The sequence below is a fragment of the Fringilla coelebs genome, assembly GCF_963513975.1.
Source record: "Fringilla coelebs genome assembly, chromosome: 8".
Classification (NCBI taxonomy): Eukaryota; Metazoa; Chordata; class Aves; order Passeriformes; family Fringillidae; genus Fringilla; species Fringilla coelebs.
Window position 1 is genome coordinate 5,580,919 of NC_140066.1, and position 22,836 is coordinate 5,603,754.

The 22,836-nt window shown below is 43.4% G+C and overlaps 1 protein-coding gene across 4 annotated transcripts in view; it reads right to left on the reverse strand.

The window, feature by feature from the left end:
* The window catches only part of PCDH15 (protocadherin related 15), a gene marked incomplete at both ends in the record, with an annotated part of 244,341 nt that overhangs the window by 59,795 nt on the left and 161,710 nt on the right, over positions 1–22,836 (reverse strand). For all 4 annotated transcript variants that reach the window (XM_084210351.1, XM_084210349.1, XM_084210352.1 and 1 more), the window contains 3 exons: positions 8,164–8,276; positions 10,440–10,580; positions 17,143–17,259. In XM_084210351.1, the coding sequence (XP_084066477.1) occupies positions 8,164–8,276; positions 10,440–10,580; positions 17,143–17,259 (371 nt within the window). The remainder of the gene's footprint in view (positions 1–8,163; positions 8,277–10,439; positions 10,581–17,142; positions 17,260–22,836) is intronic.

Consider the following 22,836-nt stretch of genomic DNA (forward strand, 5'->3'; position numbering starts at 1 on the left):
CCAAGGCTGGAAGCATTTAAAGCCGGAGTTCTTTTGATGAGGTCAGAGAGGAAAATGCCCTTTTTATGCTGCATTATAGATGATTTTGTTTTCTTTGTCTTCTGAAGGTGTGGGAGTGTTACAAAAACCCTGCATTTCATTCCCAGCACAATTCCAGGATATTTCTGCAGTGGGAATGACCTTATAGCTCCCTCTGCCACTGCTGAATCCAAGGGATTGATAAATCAATAATAATTAGTGAGAGCTTTTGTGTTTGCTCTGGAGGGAGGGGGAAGAATAGCACCCCCCTGATAATTGCACTGATTTCATTCCCTTCCTTTAATTCCTGGGATTGGGAACAACAGGAATAATGCATCAGCTGCAGTAAGACACTCAGCTCATCCCTTCAGAGCATTCCTCTGGATTGTGGAGAAGCAAAACAGCAAAAGATCAGCATCCAGCTTCTTATATCCTGCTCTTTATCCTGTGCTTCCAGCTCTAATAACCTTTCTAAGGTAATAAATTCCTAATTTTCCAATGTTTTAATGGTTAAGATGGAAAATGGTCCTTTCTTTCCTGATATATTATTTGAAGGTGTTTTAGGGCACAGGCAAAAGTGGTTTTATGCCATAATTTTGCATCACTGGCTGATAAAACCTGGAATTTTTGTGGGAAGAGGAAAGCAGGAGAATCCAGCCCAAGCCACCCAGAAAAGGATGAGAAAACCCCCAAGTGAGTGGGAGGGAAGGGAATTTCTGTTTCCTCAACACCACTGGGGCAGGGAGGGTGAAGGGATTGGTTTGTCACTGTCACCTGGGTGTGTCTCTGCCTCCCAGGACACTGCTGGCTCCCCAGGACCAGAGGAGGTGAGGATGGAAAAGACCTCTGAGATATGAAGTACAGCCACCACCCAGCACCACCCTGCTCACACTAACCATGTCCCCAGGTGCCACATCCACACACCTTATCAACACCTGCAGGGATGGGCACTGCAAAGCTCCCCTGAGCCTCCTTTGCTCCAGGCTGAGCCCCTGCCCAGCTCCCTCAGCCCCTCCTGGGGCTCCAGCCCCTTCCCCAGCTCCATTCCCTGCCCTGGCACTGCTTTGAAATATTTGAAACATTTTCAATGAAATGGTTCCTTTCTGAACTCCCCACCTTCTCAAACCTGGGATTTCTGATTCCTCCCCAAAACTCCCGTGCCCAGGATCCACATCCATCCACATCCATCCCATCCCATTTATCCCATCCCATCCCTGGATGTGAGAATGTCCCTTGCCATAAATGACTGTCCACCTGCATCCCACAGCTTTTAGGTATAAACCACTTTTTTATTAACACCCACTTTAATCCCCATCCCACCTCAGCCTTATCCAGAGTTTTAATCTCCCCTTCTGCACACAACCACCCTTTGACCATGACAACTTTAATCTATTTCATCCATTTCTTATTTTTTTCATCCAATCTTATTTTTTTCCAGGCCCATCACAGCAACGTGGCATTTAGGCACTTTAACTTTTCCACAGGAATAATAAATGATATCTTGGGAGCATCCAGGGTGGGATGGAGACCAGAAGAGACCTCGTTGATTTCTTTGAGTGTGAAACCACAAAATGTGTTTTGTCCCTCAGGAAATAAACAAAGCAACCACAAAGAAGAGCAGGATTAAAATAAAGACATTATTTGTGCACAAAAATACTGAAAATAAATACAAATTTAAAAAAAAATCACAGAATTTGCTATATCTTAATTATCTGTGTCTTGATCAGAGCAGGGAAGGGAGACTGAGCACATCTCAACTACATTGCAGGGCACAACTACTGAAAGTGTCCAAGTGAAATTTTAACTTTTCCTCTCTACTTTTCTGCTTCTTCTTTTTCCCTGTGCTAAACACATCACTCCCAGCCCTTTTTCAATTTGCCTGATAGCCAATATGCTTTAAATTCACCATGAAACTTGTCTATCTCCAAAAGCACGAATGCGAGATTTAATAAAAAATTAAATTTCAAGCGAGCAAACCCAATAATAATTTGGAAAATTGGTTTAGAGCTGAAGCTTAATAGTGGGATGTGAATGGACTCCATATGAGCAACTTCAGTTGCCTCTACTTTGTGGACTTTATATTTTATATCTATTCATATAGAATATAATAATACAAAATATTTTTATATATTTATATTTTAATTTATGGAGGTCCATAAAAACCCCTCTGAACTTAAGTTTTGGTGCTGTTTAATTAAATTGCTCACCTCAACCTAATTAACATTGAGGGTATTTTTATTCTTAGGGTGGTGAGAGGGCCAGAGCAGCTGTGGCTGCCCCTGGATCCCTGGCAGTGCCCAGGCCAGGCTGGACAGGGCTTGGAGCAGCCTGGGATGTCCCTGCCCATGGCAGGGGTAGCACTGGGTGGATTTTAAGGTCCTTTCCAACCCAAACCAGTCTGGAATTCCATGATCCCTATGGCATCATTAACCCTTTCACCAGCACATAAAAACTACTTTGGCTTCCAGTGCTTGCTCAAAACAGACAGACCTGGACACGATTTAGAGCTATAAATCATCATTTTATCAACTTTTATACATGTTTTAGAGTAATAATCCATCCATTTATTTTTGCTTTCCTAGCAACTACCTGAACAGCTTGTCCCAGGCAAGGATTTTTTTTTTTCCCCTCTGGAAAATAATATTTTTGTCTTAATTAGATGCATTTATTGAGCAGTTTATCTTCAGAGTGTCACATATTCCACCCTGGACTTGAAACCTTGCCTTTCTGTCTCCATTCCCAGATTGGTTGGAGGCACTCTGACCTCCCCATGGTGTTTATCTCCAAAACAAATGACAAGGGAGTGTGGACATTGCTCCAGTGATCCTGCCTTAACCTATTGCTTTTTAACCCAAATGTCAGGTTTTGCTCTCCTGACCTCTCTGTGCTCATGTTATCCCTCCAATCTTCCCAAATTAAACCTGAGGCCACGAAGGCAGCAATATTCCTGTGAGGATTCTGCAGAAGCAAAGAAAAAAAAGGGGGGGAAAATGCCCACCAAGCCCAAAGTAGGGCACAGTCACACACTTGGACAATGGGATAAACTCCAAGGATAACATGGCTGGAAGGGAAACACATTGCTGGATGCCAAGGGGGTTAATACTAAAATTATGGATAATTCCAGTTCCACATCCACACCCCCAGAGTGATTTATTCCTAAGTTTCACTAACGTGGTGTTGGATATCTGCCCCCTCAGCCTTTCCAAGCACAGCTTCCCTGCTGGGATCTGGCTCCCAGGAATCATCCCACCAGAACGATTTTTATTGAAAAATAATTCCTACAATTCTAGTTTCCTTTTCATTTGGTATAAAGAAGTATAGGATTTTAATAAAATGCAATCAGCACTACAAACACAAGGAAAAGTAGGGGGAAAAGGATCTTTTTCCTGTAATGACCTGGTAACTTACTCCCTAATTTTTCCATGGCAAACCCTGCTTCAGTACCTGCTGTAGAAATAATTTAATTTAACTTCATAACCACATTTGCTAATTTTTTATTACAAACCAAACAAAATGCCAGCAGAAAATCACTCTAGACCAGTGATTCCAAAGGGAAAATCCCAGGCATTTTCCTGAATCCAAGCTGCCACTGATGTGAGGTGCAAATTCCAAATGTGTGCTGGAAGCTCCAGCTTAAGTGTGAGGGAAACATCGACTGCTTTTACCCCCACATCTAAAAAATGCTGCAACTAGAAGGTTGCCTGTGGTCTTCCCTGAATAAAATGTAAATTCCATCCCAGGAAAGGTGGGAAAAGCAGTAGCAGGACCTGGATATGCTGGGAAAAGTATGACCCAAATGGATGCTCTAAATTGACCAGCATCAAACAAAACATTTTGAGGGACAAAACACTTTTCAGGGACAAAAATAACCCCCTGTGGGTTCTGACAAGAAAGGGAAAATGATTCCTGAGGGGAAAAATGATTTCTCACAGGGGAAAATCCCAGGGTGGGTGCTTTTTCCACCTTTCTGAAGGAAGCACCAAATGACAGAGATTCCAACCATGCAATGCCACCCCCTACCCTCACTGTGCAGGGTTCCCTATTTCCCAGTGAGGAAAAGTGTCTGAGTGAACAGCAGGGCACCAGAGAACTGGGGAGAATCTCTTGGAATAATTGACTTCTGATACAGCTCCAGGATTTTGCTTGGATGGTGTTTGAGTCCAATACTGAAGGATTTAATTGGGTGGAAAACATTATCACACTTCTTCCACTGAGGGACAGCGAGCTCCATGTGTCCCCAGATCTCCTATTTTAGGCAGAACACATTTCCACAGCAGTGCTGGTGCTGGGAGAGAAATAAAATTAAATAAAATGCCACACTACACTTACACTGAGTTACAACCTGGAATTCACATCTTCCCATATTTCCCCATAAAACTTCAGATTGCTGGGCAACTGGACACATCTTTTCTGACAGGCTGGGGAGCTGTAATGCAACACTAACAGAAGCTGTAAGTTTGCAAAATTCCCCATTTTTCCTGTTCTGGAATGACTGAACACCTGGTTAATGTGCCCACAGGCACTAATTAGGAAGCAATGATGCTGCTCCTGGTTCCCATTCCATTCCCTGCTCCAGCTACGAGCAATGACCTTCCCCTTGCAGAGGATGTGGAATTTATTAATTAACACAACACCAAAAAAGACCCCAAATCCCTTTCAACTTTTGCTGTTTTAAATTGAGGACGTGCTCATAAAGAGGACAGGCTTGCTAAAAATACCTCTTTATATTCATCTGAGGTTCCAGTTACATCTGGTCTCCACTGTTTCATAGCCCTACTAATTAATATCTGTTAATTAAGAAATGAAAGTGCTGCCATAAGTTGTCATGAAGTAATGGAAACTTTTGGATGAAATCCTTGATCCAGAGGTGATCTGGGTGAAATCAGGACAAAAGAAAGAGGAGCTTGGGAAAGGGGCTCTGTATGGCAGATTTGTTTTTCTCAAAACATTGATTTATTTGGTTTATTGGGTTTTAACCTTCTTTTTTTGGTTGCCCAGAGGAGCTGTGGCTGAAAATATCCAAGGGATGCTGGGCAGGCTTGGAGCAGCCTGGGATGGTGGAAGGTGGCTCTGCCCATAGCAGGGATGGAACAAGATAAACTTTAAGGTCCCTCCCAATCCGAACGACTCTGGAATTCCATGGTTCTTTATCCAGAGACCATTTTGCTGGCACAAAGCAGGATGAGATCAAAGCCAGCATTAAAAATGTTGAATAAACTGTGTGAATTGTCTCACCCTGTTCAGGGCAGGGATGTAGAAAACCTCCCTGTCCCCAATACCCACTCTCCAGGCTGGAGACACTGCACCTGTCCATGTCTTCCACCATCCCCTCTGATGGACTTTAGGGGGACTCTCTCCCAGTCCTTAAGAAGGAACTATATTTTATCCCCCCACTTATTGTAAATCAACTGCTCCATTCTGTATTTTCTGGATCTCAGAGCCCTCTGCTATCCTTTGCTGTCCAATATGGAGAGCACAGCAGTGTTTAGAAGTCTCCAGAACAATTTACAATCTAAACAAAGAAGGTGGTGGGGGGGAAAAGAGACCAATTAATTTGCCCTAAATGATGCAATAGTGCAGAGGGAGAGCCAGTGAATAAACACCACTCTGCCTTCATGCATCTGACTGGTGTCTCCTCTGGAAGTCACTGTAAACCCAGGTAATGATCAATCAAAGTCTCCCTGGGTGGGAAGAGGGCTCCAAGCAGTGCTGGTGCTCCTTTGGCAGAGCTGCAGGTCAGCTCAAGGCAGAGTGGCACTTTCATCTCCCTTTTTGCTCATGCCATCTGCTCTCTCTCTTTATTTTGTATTTATTTTGGATTTTGTAGCACAGGCTGCAGTTTTATGCTGTAAAACCCTTCAACTCTGACCTTTCCCTAAATACACAGGAAGGAAGTTTGGAAACCAGCCGGAATCACCCAGATTATGATAATTAGACAAACAAAGATCAATACTAATCCACTCTAAAGCCACTAATTCTCAATCCATCTGAAATTCAAGCACCCACATCCAGCAGTTTTTCGTTTTGCAAGGGGAACCATTGCTCTGTGCTGCCTTTCACATTAAAGGTATCCCATATCACTGGAAAATGAGGGCCTGTGACACCTGCCAGTTCCAGCTTGCATCACTGCCAACAAACCAAACACAAAGCACAGCCTGCAGAGTGTGACAGTCCCTGGAAACCTCAGGAATCAACACTAGTCCTGCTCCCAAAACACTTGAGAGTCTCAGAGCTGAATCAAACTTCTGGGGTTGTTTTAATTTCATTTTTGACATTGAGGAAAATAAATAACTGCCTTTGCTGTCCCCAAAAGATTTTAAGAGCTTCTTAGCACTGTGCAAAGAACTTCCCAGGAATGGAACTGTGCTTTGGAAAGGGAAAGCAGGCTGTCCACATAATCCTGAAGAGTTCACAAGGACACAAAGATAACCTGGCTTATTCAGGTGCTGTCATCAAAAGGTATTATGGGCTACAAGTCACTTTATACTGCAAGAGCTCTTCACTGTAGTGAAAAAACATTCCCAGCTCCTGGGATAGAACTGGAGATCAAGACAGGCTCAGAAATCTCATAATCCCAGAGTGGTTTGGGTTGGGAGGAACCTCAAATCCCATCCAGTGCCACCCCTATCATGGGCAGGGACACCTTCCACTGTCCCAGGCTGCTCCAGCCTGACCTTGGGCACTGCCAGGGATCCAGGGGCAGCCCCAGCTGCTCTGGGCACCCTGTGCCAGGGCCTGCCCACCCTGCCAGGGAACAATTCCTCATTCCCAATATCCCATCCAGCCCTGCCTTCTGTCAATCTGAACCCATTCCCTGTGTCCTGTCACTGCAGTTCCTGCTGCAGGGTCCCTCTCCAGCTCCCCTGTGTCCCTTCATGCCCTGGAAGGAGCTGTGAGGTCTCCACACACCCTTCCCCTCTCCAGGCTGAGCATTCCCAGCTCTCCCAGCCTGGCTCCACAAGGAAGCTGCTCCAATCCTCTCATCAATTTCTGATGCTTGCTCCACAGCTCCAACAGACCCCTGCCTGTCCTGATCTGAAATTCCAGTGCCAAATGGACGTGTTTTTATTTGCTACATTACCCAAAGTAATGCAGCAAACACTGCACACCTCTGGAGATACCTAAGGAACTGCAGGGAGCAGCAGGAACAATTTCTCTCTCGGGGAAAAATCCTTCAGGAAAGGATTATTATCAAGTGCAAAGTTTGTCATTTTGCCCTGGTCCTTCAGATTTCACATTTGTTCCAAGTTAAATACAAAATTAGGAGAAGAGAGGCATGTTTTTGCTATTTTTCACTTCTTTAAATGGGAAATATGCTAATACCCCCATCATGAGGACAAATACAGCGCAGATAATGAATTTTTGTCTAAACTTGTTTAAACAGCTGAACAAGCCCATCCTTTAGGGCTTACTGAAGACAATTTGTGTTCAATTTCTGCTTTCTGATTCCCTGCAGTCCTTGGATTTGCAAATATCTGTCCAAACCCCACTACATTCTGCTGCTGATTATGTCACTACACAGAGAGAATACATTGCAACTTCTTGATATCTTGAAGCTGCTTGCCCTGATCTTATCATTTCCTATTATTGTACAGATGTCAAATTCACAAACACATTCTCTGCTACAAGTTTTAACAAACTAATCAGCCTACTTTTTGGTTTGCTTTTGATCAGTTTTAAGGCACTGAGGTTGATGATAATGAACTGTCAGAGGGTAAATTTATGAAATTATGTCTCTGTGGTGATAATAACCATCACCTGCACTTTTAACATTGAAGAGGTTGAGTCTTGAGTTCTCCCATGCCTCGCACAAATGGTGTAGAGGATCAAAAAGTGCCTCACAAAAATGGTGTAGAGGGTCAAAACACACTCCAGGAAACCTAACCTAGAGCCCTGGTGATCCTAGTCCCAGTTCCAGGACATGAAATTTGTTTATCCAAATGACTGATATTTTCAACAACTTCTGAGGGGAAAATTTCAAGCAAACCTTCCCTCACCATCACGGTCAGCCCAGATCTTTCCAACTTGCTCAGACAGTAAAATTCCACCACAACAGAGTATTTTTGTTTCAGAATAGCCATCAAGCAGGACCTCATTTAGACTTTAAAAACCACCAGTTTCAGGGTGAAAGGATGAACTCCTTACCTGTATTCATCCTGTGTGAAGCGTGGAATGACCGAGGGCTGCAGCACCGAAATTTCCACCGTGGTGGTGTTGAACTTCACTGGGTCCCCATCATCGTAGGCAATGACCACCAGCTACAAACAACACAGAAAATCAGGCTCTGGCTACACAAAAGAACATTTTTTCATCCTGATTTCCAGCAATTCTACTACTTGCAGGGTCTAAAAAATCAGAGGTGATTTTCTTTTGCTGCAAACACGGGAGGGAAAAGGTGACAGCCATCCTCAGGTTGAACCTCTGCTGGAAAATTTACAGAAACAGGTAAACTGGAGGAATTTCTTCCTGGAAATGGTTGTTAAACATTGGAATGGGCTGCTCAGGGAGGTGGGGAGTCCCCATCCCTGGAGGTGTCCAAGAAACCCCTGGGTGTGGCACTCAGTGCTCTGGCGGGGATCGGTCCCAGGTTGGACTAGAGGATCCTGGAGGGCTTTTCCAACCTCAGTGATTCTGGGATTCTGTAACTCCTAATAAAACAAACAGGAAGAGCCCTGGGTGAGGATTATCTGCTGCTGACATTAATATCTAGAACCAAGGGCTTGTGTTAGAATAAAAAAAATTAACATTACTTCCAACCCCCTCCAAAAAGTCCTCTGCAGAAAAGAGATGCTCTAAGCTCAAACATGGACAAGAACAAATTACCTTCACTTAAATGAGGCCTATTACTAGAATTTTGATTTTTAAAAACCTTTTCTCATGTCTATTTGATGATTTATTTCATGATTTTGTGCTGGCACAAGCAGGTTCATTTGTTTTTAGCTTTCATATGAAATGTAATGTGCTTGTGTTTGGACTCCAGCCCACTGAAGAAGGAGCAATGGGCATTTTTCCAGTTTTCTCCCTAAATTTTTTCCTTGTTTCTGGAGGTTGCTACCTGAGGCAGGTCTGCATCTCATTCTAGCAGAGCATTTTCAACTCGTTTCTGCCAGTCCAAGCTATTCCACAATAACTCATTTTTTTCCAGCCAGTATATCAGGAAAGTCACCAGTGCAGGATATAATTGCAGAAATTATCCAGATGTTAAATAGTGACTGGAAAAATTCCCAGAGGATTCAGCAGCAGACACAAGCCCAGTGGTCTTGAAGCAAATATCAACTTCAGCTGTTCCCATCACTGATTTTTGGAGTCTTCTCTGTGTTTTTTTCCCAAGAATCCACATTTTCTGAAAAGTAATTCCCTGCTGAATGCCCCATTTACTGCCCTGATATGAAACAGTGGGAGAGATCCCAGTTTTGGAAAACAGCCCCACAAAAGAAGTACTAAGAAGTAAAAAAAGGAAGTGCAGCAACAGAAAAGTTCCACTCTTGGTGATGTTAACAAAGAAAAAAATCCTCTCCTCCCTTGGGTTTTATTATATTAATTAGAAACTTAAAAGGACTTCAATTAGCACTATCCTAAACCATGGACAGCTCCAGCTCAAATGGGACATTCAGGAGTGGAAAATAGTGGACATCTTTATTCCTCATAATGGAAGGTGAGCAAATAAACCTCTCTTTAAGCCTCATTTCAGAAATAAATAACTGAAAGAAGAAGAAAACACCTTAATGAGTGTAGGGAAGTTTCAAAGCAGGGAAATTACATCCAACCCAAGATATTATGGGTATTTCTTTTTTTTCCTTACTGACCACCTTCTATTTTCATTTCTTACTCCCCCCTCCCTTCATGGATCTTAAAGGGCAGATGCTTTACTGATTTAGGTTAAAATCATACCTTAATCCACACTCATTCACTCCAGACTCTTTAGGACCAGTGACAAGAAAATGGGAATTGAGGTTTCCTTAAAATCAACGTTTTTACATTAAAACACTCATGAACAGGAACTCCTGAACTGTGCAGTAACTTCATTTACAAGGCATCTAGCTCTTCTTATAAAGTTCTCCCCAAATTCTCCCTAAAAGCCCTGTTGGAAGTGAACTTGGTAAAAATGAGGATTCCCCAAGCTGCCTTCCTGTTTTCCCCACCCTCCCAACAGGTGTGACCACATCCCTTCAAAACATTCCTGAAATCACAAAGGCACAAAACGCATGCCAGGAGATAAAGATGGAAACAAAGGAACAAACAGAAGTGAAATTTTGCATGGAAATCTGATGAAAGGCTGGATTTGATCTTGGAGGTCTTTTCCAACCTTAATGTTTCTGCAATCATTCTATGCAACAGAAAAAACAAAGGAGAATCATGATGGTGAAAGGAATCCCAGCAAATCCAGGGAACATTTTGTGGCACTGCAGCTGAATTTGTACCTTGAACACTGTGCTGGGCTCTTCATTGAGGTTCACTCGGGTGACCACACGTCCTGAGTTCTCCTCCACATCAAAAATGCTGGCACTGTAGGGAAACTGGACAACATCCACCTTGTAGTGAACCAGGCTCGCTGGGGTGCCCTGCAAGGCAAAAAGAGGCAAATTGGAGATTTTGGGGGTTTTACACGCCTCCTGAAGGGTTAAAATGTAACATTGGTAAGGCCATCACAAGTAAAACTTGCTGTTTGTCCTCCTCAAACCTGACAACCGCTTCAATCCCCTCTAAAAACCTTCCATGACACCTGAGAGGTCCAGGAGGAAGAATCACCAGAGGATTTGAAGTCCCAGCACAGGGGAATGGGCACTGCCCTGGGCCTGCTGGGCTCTAATAAATGATGGAGATTGTCCTTAGCCCACTTCTTGTTGCTGATACATTTATGGAAAATTTTTTTATTGTCTTTTATGGCTGTAGCCAGAGACGTTCTAGCTGGGCTTTGGCGCTTTTCTTTCCACACACTCCAGGGGAACTGGATCTCCTGGATGTTTTCTCCCTGTGTCTCCTGTAGGGTTTTGTCTCTGCAGGGTTTCATTTCCAGCAGACACCAGGTAGGCTGAAGTCCCTCATGAGAACCAGAGTTTGCAATGGGAAGACTTCTCCCAGCTACTTGTAGGACATCTCATCTGCCTCTCCATCCCTCTTTGCACACTAAAGTCTGAATAATGGTTTTCCAGCATGCCAAAGTCCTGACACACAGAGATTTGGGACACTTTACAAAATTCCAACTAAATTATTTGATAAATGTATTTGGGGGTAGATTCAGAGAAACACTTCTGTCCTAGCAACAGCATAATTTAATTTTCTGAGTCTCAAGCTCAGATCAGGCTTTGACCTTTATGTTGTGTTTAAACAGCTAAAACATCATTAATGCTGGATGGCTGATTTTTACCTGTATTCAATAATGTGCTTTGTTGGGATTGGGAATATATTCCATGTCCCATGCCAGCCACAAACTACACAGAAACAGAACATTTCCTTTTGTAAACAGCAATGGAAATGGCTACAAAAGTGATTTGAGCTCACTAAATGCTATCAATGTTTTGCTGATCCAACAGAAGTCATTTGAGCATTGCCTCTCGGAGCTCTCCAAGGAATTCCAGCCTGGCCAGGGTTTATGAGGCCATCAGCAACTTTAATCATCCCAAATGGGTCTGCCAGGCATGTTCGAGTGGTTAGCAAATTGATAAATGATTGTGTTGATAGTTAAAAGCACTTCACACGTGCTGCAGAGGGCAAATCCTGGAAAAAGTGAGAAATTTCTGGGATCAGGGCATAGCAGAGTTCATTATCAACTTTCCCCCTGGCATTCCCTGCTTCAGTCATTTTTCTTCAATGTTATAATTAAGAGCAAATTACCTGCTGAAATCCAGCCTATTTGGGCTCGGAGTAATGGCCTTAAACTCGCTTGGAAGACTAAGAATCCTCATCATCATTAAAGCTCCTCACACCAGGTAATTTGTGATTAAATAAACAAAAATCTCATCAGGTTATTGTTGTTCCTGATGTGATTATCAAGCACACTTTGCTCCTGTCACTTCAGAAAAATGACAAAACCAGGATTTATTTTTTATTTATGGCATTTTGGCACTGATGCAATTAGAAAAATCTCCAGAGAGATTTCCCAGGGAAATCTATTTAGAAGCGAGTTTTAATTATCTGAAATATTAATCATCTTTCTCCTCTGTTCTAAATTAATTTAGATGCATTATTATGTCTGCAGCAAAACTTGAATCTAGCTGATAATATTCCCAAATAAACCACAGAGCAAGGATTGTGCTTGGCAGGAACCACATTCATTCTCTCCAACCAAAGTTTCACTGAGAGTCAGGACTAACATAAAACTTTAAAAAAAAAAGCTCATCCAGCTCCAATTATTTCTTCCATGGCTGCATGATTCCATAAAATTCCATTTGCTTGGGGAAAATGCCATTTATTTCTGACACAGGTGACATGTCCTGAATCAGCCCTAAGGACCAGGATGGAATGGCAGCATCATGAACACAGAGTTATTCCCCAGCTTAATCTTCATATTTTCTCTCCATATGTAGATTTCAACTCAAATCTGATTAATTGGTATAATTAGGAGTTCAATAAGGAAAGCTTTGTAAAGCTAGTTCCAAGGAAAAAATTAGAAAGTGGTGCTAAACCCCCCACATTTACAGGCTTTTGTCACTTACTTTTGTAACTTACTCAAAGCAACCATGGAAGATGGAACAGCCCAGAGTAGGTGGATGAGTTTGGTGGGTCTTACACCAGTTTAGGGTTGGGAATGGTGCACTCGTGTAAATTCACCTTGATTTCATTTATATTAACCCTAAAATTTGAAGGATTTTACTCTTTAGTAGGTAACTCAACAAGAGGGCCTGAAATTCTGAATTGCTAAAGCTGGAAATTCTGAATTTTAAACTCTCACCAAAAAACCCACCAACTTTTAAAGCCTTGAGATAAAATTACTTGAGGAACTCCTGGAATTTGCAGCAGGTGTTCCATTATTGTGATCTCCAGCAACCACTGAAATTCCACAGGAAGAGCTTTTAAAAGATCAAGGTCTGGCCAGCCTGAGAATGGTTTTACCTCCAATTAAAATGCAGTGAAATCTTTAATTGAATATCTCATAGCCTGTTACTTTTAGTGAGTGCATGGAAGACAAAAAGGACAATTACTCCCAATTTGACAAAAGGGCTCCACTGAAGGAAAGCCTCAGGAGGTGTCAGGAGAATGGATAAAGCATTAAATGGGATGTTCTGGAGCTCTGGAAGCTGGTTGCTCATTAAAATTAGTGTTCTGCATCTGTTTCTATTAACATTTCCAATCAAAAAAAAAAAAAAAAAAGGCAGGATATGGAAGGGAATTGCCCATGGCAGAAATATCCCAGCTTTTACAGTGATAACCCATATCAAAAAAGGGATATGCAGGAAAAACAAACACTTCTTTTTATGTCAGCCTTGGGAATCCCCTCTGATAAATAAACTGAGCATTTATCAAACAGCTCCTGGTGCTCTCCTGCCCACATTTTTGGAGGATTAAGAGCTTTGAGACTACTCAGAACCATTTTTTCATCTCTCATTACCAGGCCACTTCAATGAGGCATAAAATGTTCACCGGGAAGAAAACTCTCCTTGTCTCCAAGGGATTTATCCAAGACTAATCCAGGCTGATGATTTCTACAGCTACAAAGGGTGATCTAAATGCCCAAAAAAGAGATGGCTGGCAGTAGGTGCTGGCTGGGAGGCTGGAGACTGTGCCAGCAGCATCCAGAAGTGCAGGTGACCCAGCCAGGTACTGGCTTTGTCCAGGCTTTGGAATCTTTCCCTGGAAAGGCTGGGAAATATCTGAGAGAACCCAAATCTGAGCACATTTGTGTTAATTCTTCTCAGGTAAGACCCCACCTGGAGTTCTGTCCACAGCTCTGGTGCCTCCAACATGGGAAGGTCATGGAACTGTTGGAGAGAGCCCAGGGGAGGCTCCAGGATGGGCAGAGGGATGGAGCAGCTCTGCTGGGAGGAAAGGCTGGGAGAGCTGGGATTGTTCACCTGGAGAGGAGAAGCTCTGGGGTGAACAAACTGTGGCTTTGCAGGGCCTGAAGGAGCTACAGGAGAGATGGAGAGAGACTCTGAACAAGGGATGGAGGGACAGGACACAGGGAATGGGTTCCCAGGGCCAGAGGGCAGGGCTGGGTGGGATATTGGGAATGAGGAATTGTTCCCTGGCAGGGTGGGCAGGCCCTGGCACAGGGTGCCCAGAGCAGCTGTGGCTGCCCCTGGATCCCTGGCAGTGCCCAAGGCCAGGCTGGACTTTGGGGCTGGGAGCAGCCTGGGACACTGACCTCGAGCTCATCTCATTCCAAGCCCTCCCCCAGGCAGGGACACCTCCCCCAGTTCTCTGTGTCTCAGTTTTATCCCATTTCTCTTCCCACTGTGGGCAGCCAGGCAAAGCCAGCTGGGAATTGCTCTGGGAGCACAAATCCATCCAAGGCTGTTTGGAATCCTGCTCACCTGGAATTCCAGGGGTGTTCCAGAGCTTCCCTGCATGGGGCTCATCACTTGTCCAGCTCACAGCATCCAACAAGCTAAACTTACCCACTCCAAGGGACTAAAAACCCCCCAAAACTCAAAAATTCCTTGGGCACCACCTCTGGAAAGGAAGCTCAAGCTGATGTGAGGGAGAACTCACAATTAAAGGGACTGTCCACATGGAAAAATGCTCAGCTGCCTCAACAATTCCAGTTGCAATGTGCTTAAAATCAAGGCTGTTTATTCTTAGGAAGTTTACCAGTTATTTAGAAAGAATTGAAGCTGTTTCCAAGGTTTTCCATGGCTCTGCTTTATCCTCATCATTCCCTCTGGCCTGGTTTTGTTGCTTTTTGCTTAATATTTCCTGTTTATACCTGGAATTAGGCAGAAGCTCCTCTGGGAAAGGCAGGATGAGCAACTTGAGGATGCAGCAAGTAATTTGAAAAATTATTTATGCATTTATGTAAATTGTCACCAGTTTAAAAATGTAGAAAAATCTAATGTTGGTTGTTCCAAACAACCAAAAAACAACATGTTGGTTCCCCAGATTTCATGGAAACAAAGTTTTCAGGCAAAACTTCCCAAATTTCAACGACCAGAAGGGTGTTTCAAGTTTATAACACATGTAAAAGTGGCTATTAAAACATAATTTACATTCTCAGTCGCTGCAAATAAAAAGAGAATTAAAACTAGAAAAGAAAGGAGCAACTGGTAAGAATTTAAAGTGACATTTACTCAAAACAGCCCTGCAAATCTTGCTGTGGCCTTTAGAGAAAAGCTCTGGGTTTTATGCTCTAATTGACATTTCACCAAGGACCTGAAGAATAACTATCAGAAGTCTCTGATGCCTTCAGGCCAAGAGGTTTTGACCACTTTGAAATCCACAGGTCCAAATAAAAACATTACAAAGTATCTCTGAGTAAAGTGCTTGACTCTGGCATAAACGATTTCTCTTTTAACTGAGAAACTCTTCATAATAATCAGAAATTTGCAGGGTTTTTGCAGCAAAACACATCCTCTTATCAACAGTACATTCTAATGATAGCCTAAGGTTTTAGGCACCAGTTGAATTAAGAAAATCCTACATTTTCACCCTCAGATTTGTTCATATGGATCCACATGGAAGATACACAGAGTTTTAAATAACTCAGTGTGTGAAGGTTTGCTGGGAGGATTTTTTAAAATACAACCAAGAGATGCTTTCATCTCCATCTCCAATAAATGAAGTTCTGTTGGATTAATTTAACAGCAAAAGCTCACTCATATATGCTATATGCTATAAATATGCTATAAATTCCTAAATAATTTAGGAAATACACACAGAAAACGATGTCACAGGTGTCTTTCACCCTCTTGTGCTTCACCTAAATGAATCCTTGTTGGTTGAAATGGAGAGCCCACCTCCACTGCCACCATTCCCAGCTGCTCCTCCTTCCCCCAAAGCTGCTCTTCTGCTCCTGGAAAAATTCAAATTTGCCTTATCTGCAGAGAAATCCCACACAGGTGCTGGGCCTTTCCAGTTGGATCCTCACAGCATCCATATTCATTAGACCACGTTGGGATTTGCTGAAAACAATGCTTGTCTCTGAGGAGCTGATTAGGTCTGAAAAGCTTTTATTGCAGATGATGGAAAAATCTGGCTGGGCTTTTATTCTGGATATGGGAATTACACACATTACTTGCAAAATAACAACAGGAGAAGTTCAGCTTGGAGACTTCAAATTAGTTGGGCTCTTATAAACAGGCATATTTTAAAGCTACAATTATTTTTTTAATAGATACTTATTTCTTTCCCTGAACTGATAAAATAAATGTATTAGTACCCTGCAAATAAGATTCAAACAGGTTTAAAACCCCCAAACCACACAAGTAAAGTACTGATGATAACTAAGAATATTCCATCCCTTAAGGCAAGTTTAGAGCAAGGTCCCCTGGCTGAGCAGAGAAAAGGTTGTGTGCTTTTAAACCAAACTTCCAATGAATTCATATCAAATACTTTGTGACACCATTTAATGTCAAAGCCAGCTTGAAATAAATCAAGATTTTTCCAGTAGCACAGGCTGGCTCAGGCAGAAAAAGCAACACAGCTATTTATGCCTGGTAGTTTTACTTTTAAAATAAAAAAAGATGAGGAAAAAAACTACCAGCCATTATTTTAAAATAACAAACCCCTTTCCAAATCTCCTTTAAAAGCTTTCCTCCATAGCTGGCTGACTTTTATGGCCCTTGCATTTATTAGAGGCTTCAGGGTAACTTCATTTTTAAATCTTCATAAACATCAACAGGTGTTCATGAGAGAGTGACAAAAATGTTACAAAATGTTCAGTAGGGTTTGGGGTTGTTAAATGAGAAATGAAATAACTTTGCACAGGACTGAGGATTATAAATGCCCTTAATCAGAACTATTTTGTTTCCCCTCAGTGATCTCTTAGTCTTCAAAACTAAGACACAGCAATTATAAAATGGAGCTTTTATCAGAATGGGCAAAGAGAGCCCAAAATATCTCATTTTAAGGCAACTAGATTTATATAATGTAAAATAAAAGCTGCCCAAGCCCCAATCACACCACACTTTGGAGGGTTTGAGTTTGCTCCCTCTTGGGTGTGGAATTTTGAGAGAAGTTTTTCCTTACCGGGGGATCCCGATCCTCAGCGGAGACCGTGGTGATAACAGTGCCCTTGACTGCATCAGGAGCAACCATTCCCCTGTAGAGCTTCTGGCTGAACTCTGGAGCATAATCATTCATATCCTGCAAAAACCACGAGTCAGAGTTTAGTCCTGGAGTGTTTAACAGTTCCCTGCTGTCTGGGGACCTGCAGGGGCACGTTTAACATTCCTGTAATTGTGAAACTCCTTTCTAGGGAAAGCAAAGGGGTGGTTTGCTATCAGTGAACTGGAAAAAATCACAGAAAGTTCTCACTCAACACCTGATCCCAAAAACAAAAATCCAAGCTGTTTTATTGCTAAAAAACCAGAATAGAACCTCTATAAGGCTATCCCAGCCCTAAGGACATTCACAGCTGTGATAAACCTAGAGGAGCCTCCCCCAGACCACAGCACCTGCTCTAGACATTTGCACAAATTCTTGTGCCTGAGATAGGCAAGGATACATAAATATATGTATATAGTTGTCTATACACCTAAACATATCTCAAATATTTTGCAGGGTCATCCAGAGTTGCTTCTGTTTGTATGGAGATTAAAAATAAACACTGTTTGTCATTTTTCCTTTGATAAAACAAGATGTCTACCAAAACATTTTTTTCCAATTAAAGTTTATTTTTCTGTAGAAAGTCTTTAGCTTTGTGGTATTTTCAAATCAGACCAGTCTGTCACTCATTTAATGCTGATTTTTATTAACTGGCAGATGTCACTTGGTCCAGTGGAAGGTATCCCTGCCCATGGCAGGAGTAGAAGAGTGGCTTTAATGTCCCTTCCAACACCAACCATTCCATGATTCTCTGGGAATCTGGAGGCAGAGACTGGAATCCAAGGAGTGCTTTTCCCAGAGCAGTGAAAGAGGAGGAAGAGGGGGCTTAACACCCAGGTATTAAATATTTACATTTCCAACTTAGTGGGGCACAAGCATGAAAAGTCCCTTGGTGACCCCATACACCAAAAACCCTGTGTACAGTGACATTCCCAAGGCTATTTTATGCTGGGAATTCTGCACCTCAGCAGGATTCCCAGCATAAAATTTTTCTGTGTTTGGCCTGTCCCCACCTGTCAGGGAGCACCTGGGTTAGTATCAGTGCATTACAGCAAGTGACTGCCTTAATGAGTTTTAAATTACATATTGATTTCCTCCTTAATGCCTTCCCTCCCCTCCTGCTTTGTTTCTCCTCTTGGCCAGATGACAGCCTCACTTCCCAACATTTTTGTTCAGCATTTTCATACTCCTTGCAGACAGGGCAGGGTTTGTTTCCTACCAATCTCTTTTCCTAAATACCAGCCCTGGGAATGAGCTGTGTCCTGCTCAGAGGAGGAGGAGGAGGAATGTGGTGGGGAAGTGGGATCATGCACATGCTGAGGGTGACAGCTGAGTTAAGGAGCTGGCATCAAGAAATCCCTTCATAGGTCTTAACTTGCTTTGGAAGGTGCAAATGTGGATCCTCAAGAACACTAAAATTAAACCATCTCTCCCAAATTGGGCTTTCTTTGTGCAGGGGAGGGGTGTCAGGATCCTGTAGGGCTTTTGTGCTGCCCCATGGGAGCAAGGACCAAAACCAAAAAGTAGTAGATGAAGAATATTTGTGGTAGGGAGACAGCTTTGGGGGTGTTATGCTTTGCCTTTTGCTCTGTTTTGTAAATAAATCTGGATAAAAATAGAATAAATCTGCAGCCAGAGAAGCAGTGACACAAAGGCTGCTTTGTAGTTATCTGTAAATATGTTATTAGGTATTATATACGTAAATCTGTTATTACCTTACTGTCAAAATAGGCAGCCCAGGTATTTGAAAGTGAGAAATAAAGAGAACCCATTTCCCAGATTTCCCATTTCCATATTTTGGAGCATGTCTTAATAGGAGCCTGGATTTAAGTTAATGGCAGCCTGGATTTATGTGGCTGGAGCAGTGAACTGGAGAAGATTTTAAGATGCTGCAGTTTGGCCCCATTTGTGGGATTGTGCCTCACATTTAAAAGATGAATTCATGACTTCTTACAACCTCTTTGTGGGAGGTTTGCTGCCCCATTCCTGAACCTGTGCTTGGGGGCTGCACTCATGTGCTGCATCCACTTCTGTGCAAGGGTTAGAGGTGTTGTAAGAAGCCATCAGATGTAATCTGCAATTATTTACCTGTTTACAAGCAAAACACATCTGGGGCTTTGGGCTCTGCTCAGAACAAAGCCCAGGACTTGCTCCAAATATTTGTTGGCCAAAGTCTCTCTGTGCTGAAAACCTGAAAACTCTATCTCTGCATCTGTCCAGCATTAAATTCTCTTTGATAGCAATGATTGGATTGAGGACCTTGGAGAGAGGGAATTTTCAAGGGATGGAGGGACAGGACACAGGGAATGGGTTCCCAGTGCCAGAGGGCAGGGCTGGATGGGATATTGGGAATGAGGAATTGTTCCCTGGCAGGGTGGGCAGGCCCTGGCACAGGGTGCCCAGAGCAGCTGTGGCTGCCCCTGGATCCCTGGCAGTGCCCAAGGCCAGGCTGGACTTTGGGGCTTGGAGCAGCCTGGGACAGTGGAAGGTGTCCCTGCCCATGGCAGGGCATGGAACAGGATGAGTTTTAAGGTCCTTTCCAACCCAAACCACTCTGGGATTCCAAGAAATACCTGATTTCACCAGATACTGGAGTATCAAGAACTCCCAGTCCCTTCCCATCCTCTTGGCCTCTCATAATGAACGTTCCCCAATTAACACCAAGTTCAAACCCTTGTGGTGATGCTGCTATGGCCAAAGTGGCCCCTTGAATTTTGTCTGTGAGTGGGTGCAGAGCTGCTTCACACAGGGCTTTGTCTGGAGCTGCACAGAACAGGGCCTTGCTCACATGGCACAACTGCATCTCTTTCCCACTTAGTGCTCAGCAGGCCCTAAAGTAGCTCATCCTATAAATTAAGGGATAATATTCATGATGGAATACACGAGGCAATAAATGACTGGCAGATGATTGAACTGATCAGTTGAGACGAAGGGAAAGAAATAAATCTGTTTACCAGCACCGTAGCCCAACCCCAGGCTTGTTATTCCATTAGTGTCACCAGAAATGAGAAATATTTTGGAAGCAATCCAGCTGATTTTTTTTTTCACCTTCCTGTAAGTTTTATGAGGCTGCTCTGTTCTTTAAATGGGAAAAGATGATTATTGTGTGGCTCTTCCTGCTGCCCCAGGCTGCCCTTGGCCTCCTTGGGCCAGGACACTCTGCCTGGCAGGGCACAGCTCGGTGTCCCCCAGGTCCTTCCCCACAGAGCTGCCCCCCCAGCCTGTGCTCCACAATCATTAATGAACAATTTAAACAATCCTGGGATCAGTATTGAGCCCTGGGGACGCCAGCAGTAACAGCCACCAACCACACCCTGTGCCACTGATCATGACCCCTGTGATCAGCCAGTTCTCAATCACCTCACTGCCTCCTCATCTTTTTGGGCATTGTTAGAACTGAAACCTTCTGGTTTTATTTGTTGCTGTTGCTCTCTCACTTGGAATCCTTCACCTGTGACAATGGCTTCATTCCGCCACACAATGCCCGTGAAAGACTCCAAAGCAAACCAATCCCCAACCCACAAAGAGAAGAAAAGCACTTCTACAAACAATAAAAGGCAAAATAATAATTAAAAAAATGCTGGCAATAAGAAGAGAAGGACACAGCATAAAATATGCAGAGGTTTTACAGGCCCCATGATACAGAAATTCTCATTATTTATGTTTAGGAATGCATTATTCACTTAAGAGTAACTGTTTCCTTTATCAAACCCTATTAGCACAATAGTTCCTTCCAAATGCTAAATCCTAATAATTTAAACTGCAAGGATTTTGCTTTTTCCAGTACTGGGAGTCATCTGGATTGTGAGGGGATGCTTGTGTGTACAAGAAGCAAAACCAGCTCAGCCCTCCCAGACACTCCGTGGCTTCTTGCAGCTTCAGGGGAAATGTTAAGAAAGCAAAGGGATCTGAGAATGGGGAAAAGATAAATTTTGGTCTGTCTGAGGTGGTGGGAAGAAATCAAGGCCACTTAGACTATTCCTCCTTGGAAATACTTGAATGGATTATTGTTAATAATTATACAATAATTATTGTTCCAGGACTTCCTGAGGGGTTGGAGTCAGGTGGGGATCAGGTTCTTCTCCCAAAAAACGACGACAGGACAGAAGGAAACCACTTCAAGCTGTGCCAGGGGAGGTTCAGGTTGGATATCAGCAAAGGTTTCTTCATCCAAAGGGTGGCCAAACATTGGGAGGGACTGCCCAGGGCAGAGGAGGAGTTACAATCCCTGGAAGAAGTGTGGATGTGGCACGTGGGGACACGGTTTAGCGGCGTGGGGTTAATGGTCTCACTCAGTGATCTCAGAGGTCATTTCCAATTAAATGATTCTATGAATTCATTGGTTCACCTTTGGCTTCCTCTGCCAAAGCTGTCCCAGGACACCCTCACAATGCAAGGAGCCTTTTGGCTGCAGCAGAGGCCAATAACTTGTTCCATCCCCACGTGAGGGCACAGATGAAGTCATTCCTCCTGCAGCGAAAGCCCTGCTCTGCAATCTGTGCCTCGACCCAGCTGAGGGCAGGTTAATACAAACTATTTGTAACTTGTCATGCCAAGGGCTGTGAGTCCAAAGAACAGCCCAGTGTGCATCCCCCTCCTGCAGCCACAGGGAGCAGGGGGCTCTGGGTGTGCTCATTCCATTGGATATCTCACAAATGATGGACGACACCATCAGGCATCCATAGCTGCTTAACACAACTCCATTACCCAGGAAAAATTACAGTGCTTGCAGTGAAGAGCTGGGCTGGGAGAAATGACAAATGTGAGCGGAGCAGTGGGAGCCCCAGAGGGCTGGATAGCTCAGTAATAACACAAACAAAGTCCTGAGGGTTGGAGGGGCTGGATCTGTGATGGTGACACGAGCTTGGCCCCAGCACTGCCTCTGCTTCCCTCTAGTTCAATTTTGTGTTCTTGTGTTGGGGGCTGTGGGGCATCTGCACTTGGCTTAGTTCCTATCTGGGCTCTCAAACCCTGTATTAAAGTAATTACTCAAAGCCCAGCCTCTAAACAAAGGGAAAGCTCAGGAACTACTCAGAGGAAACACATCCAGTTCCTGCAGCAGGAGCAGAAGATGCTGAGTGGGAGGGAAAGGGTGGCCTGTTCTTGTTCTCATTTGGTTTCAAGACTCTGCACCCTGCTCCTGCTGCTCTGACTCTTGGATCAGCTTTCTGAGGGGTCTTGAGGGTCCTTCCCATCTCAAACAGGGACAGCACAGGGTTCTGCCTCCACCCTCCACCCTCTTCCCTCACCCCTGTGAATTTTGTGTCTGGGAAGTTCATCTTTAAGCTCAAATTAAACCATCCAGACACCTCTTGTGACCAATGTTCAAAATATCTGCCACCTAACATAAAGCCCGCTAATGACATCTGCCCAACACACTGAGATATTAAATCTGGCTTTTCCACAAGTCCTCCTCCATTCTCTCAAGTGCCACTCAAAATTCCCCTGTCCTACCTCTCACTCCAGGCTGGAAGCTAATAATCATCTTCATCTCAAGCATCTAAATAATATTTGATTATGCCCCCTGATCTGTTGCAAAACTCAGCCTGTTGCTGAGTATGAAAACACCCACCTTAAATTGGATTTATTTTCTTTCTCTCCTAAAGTATTCCCTGC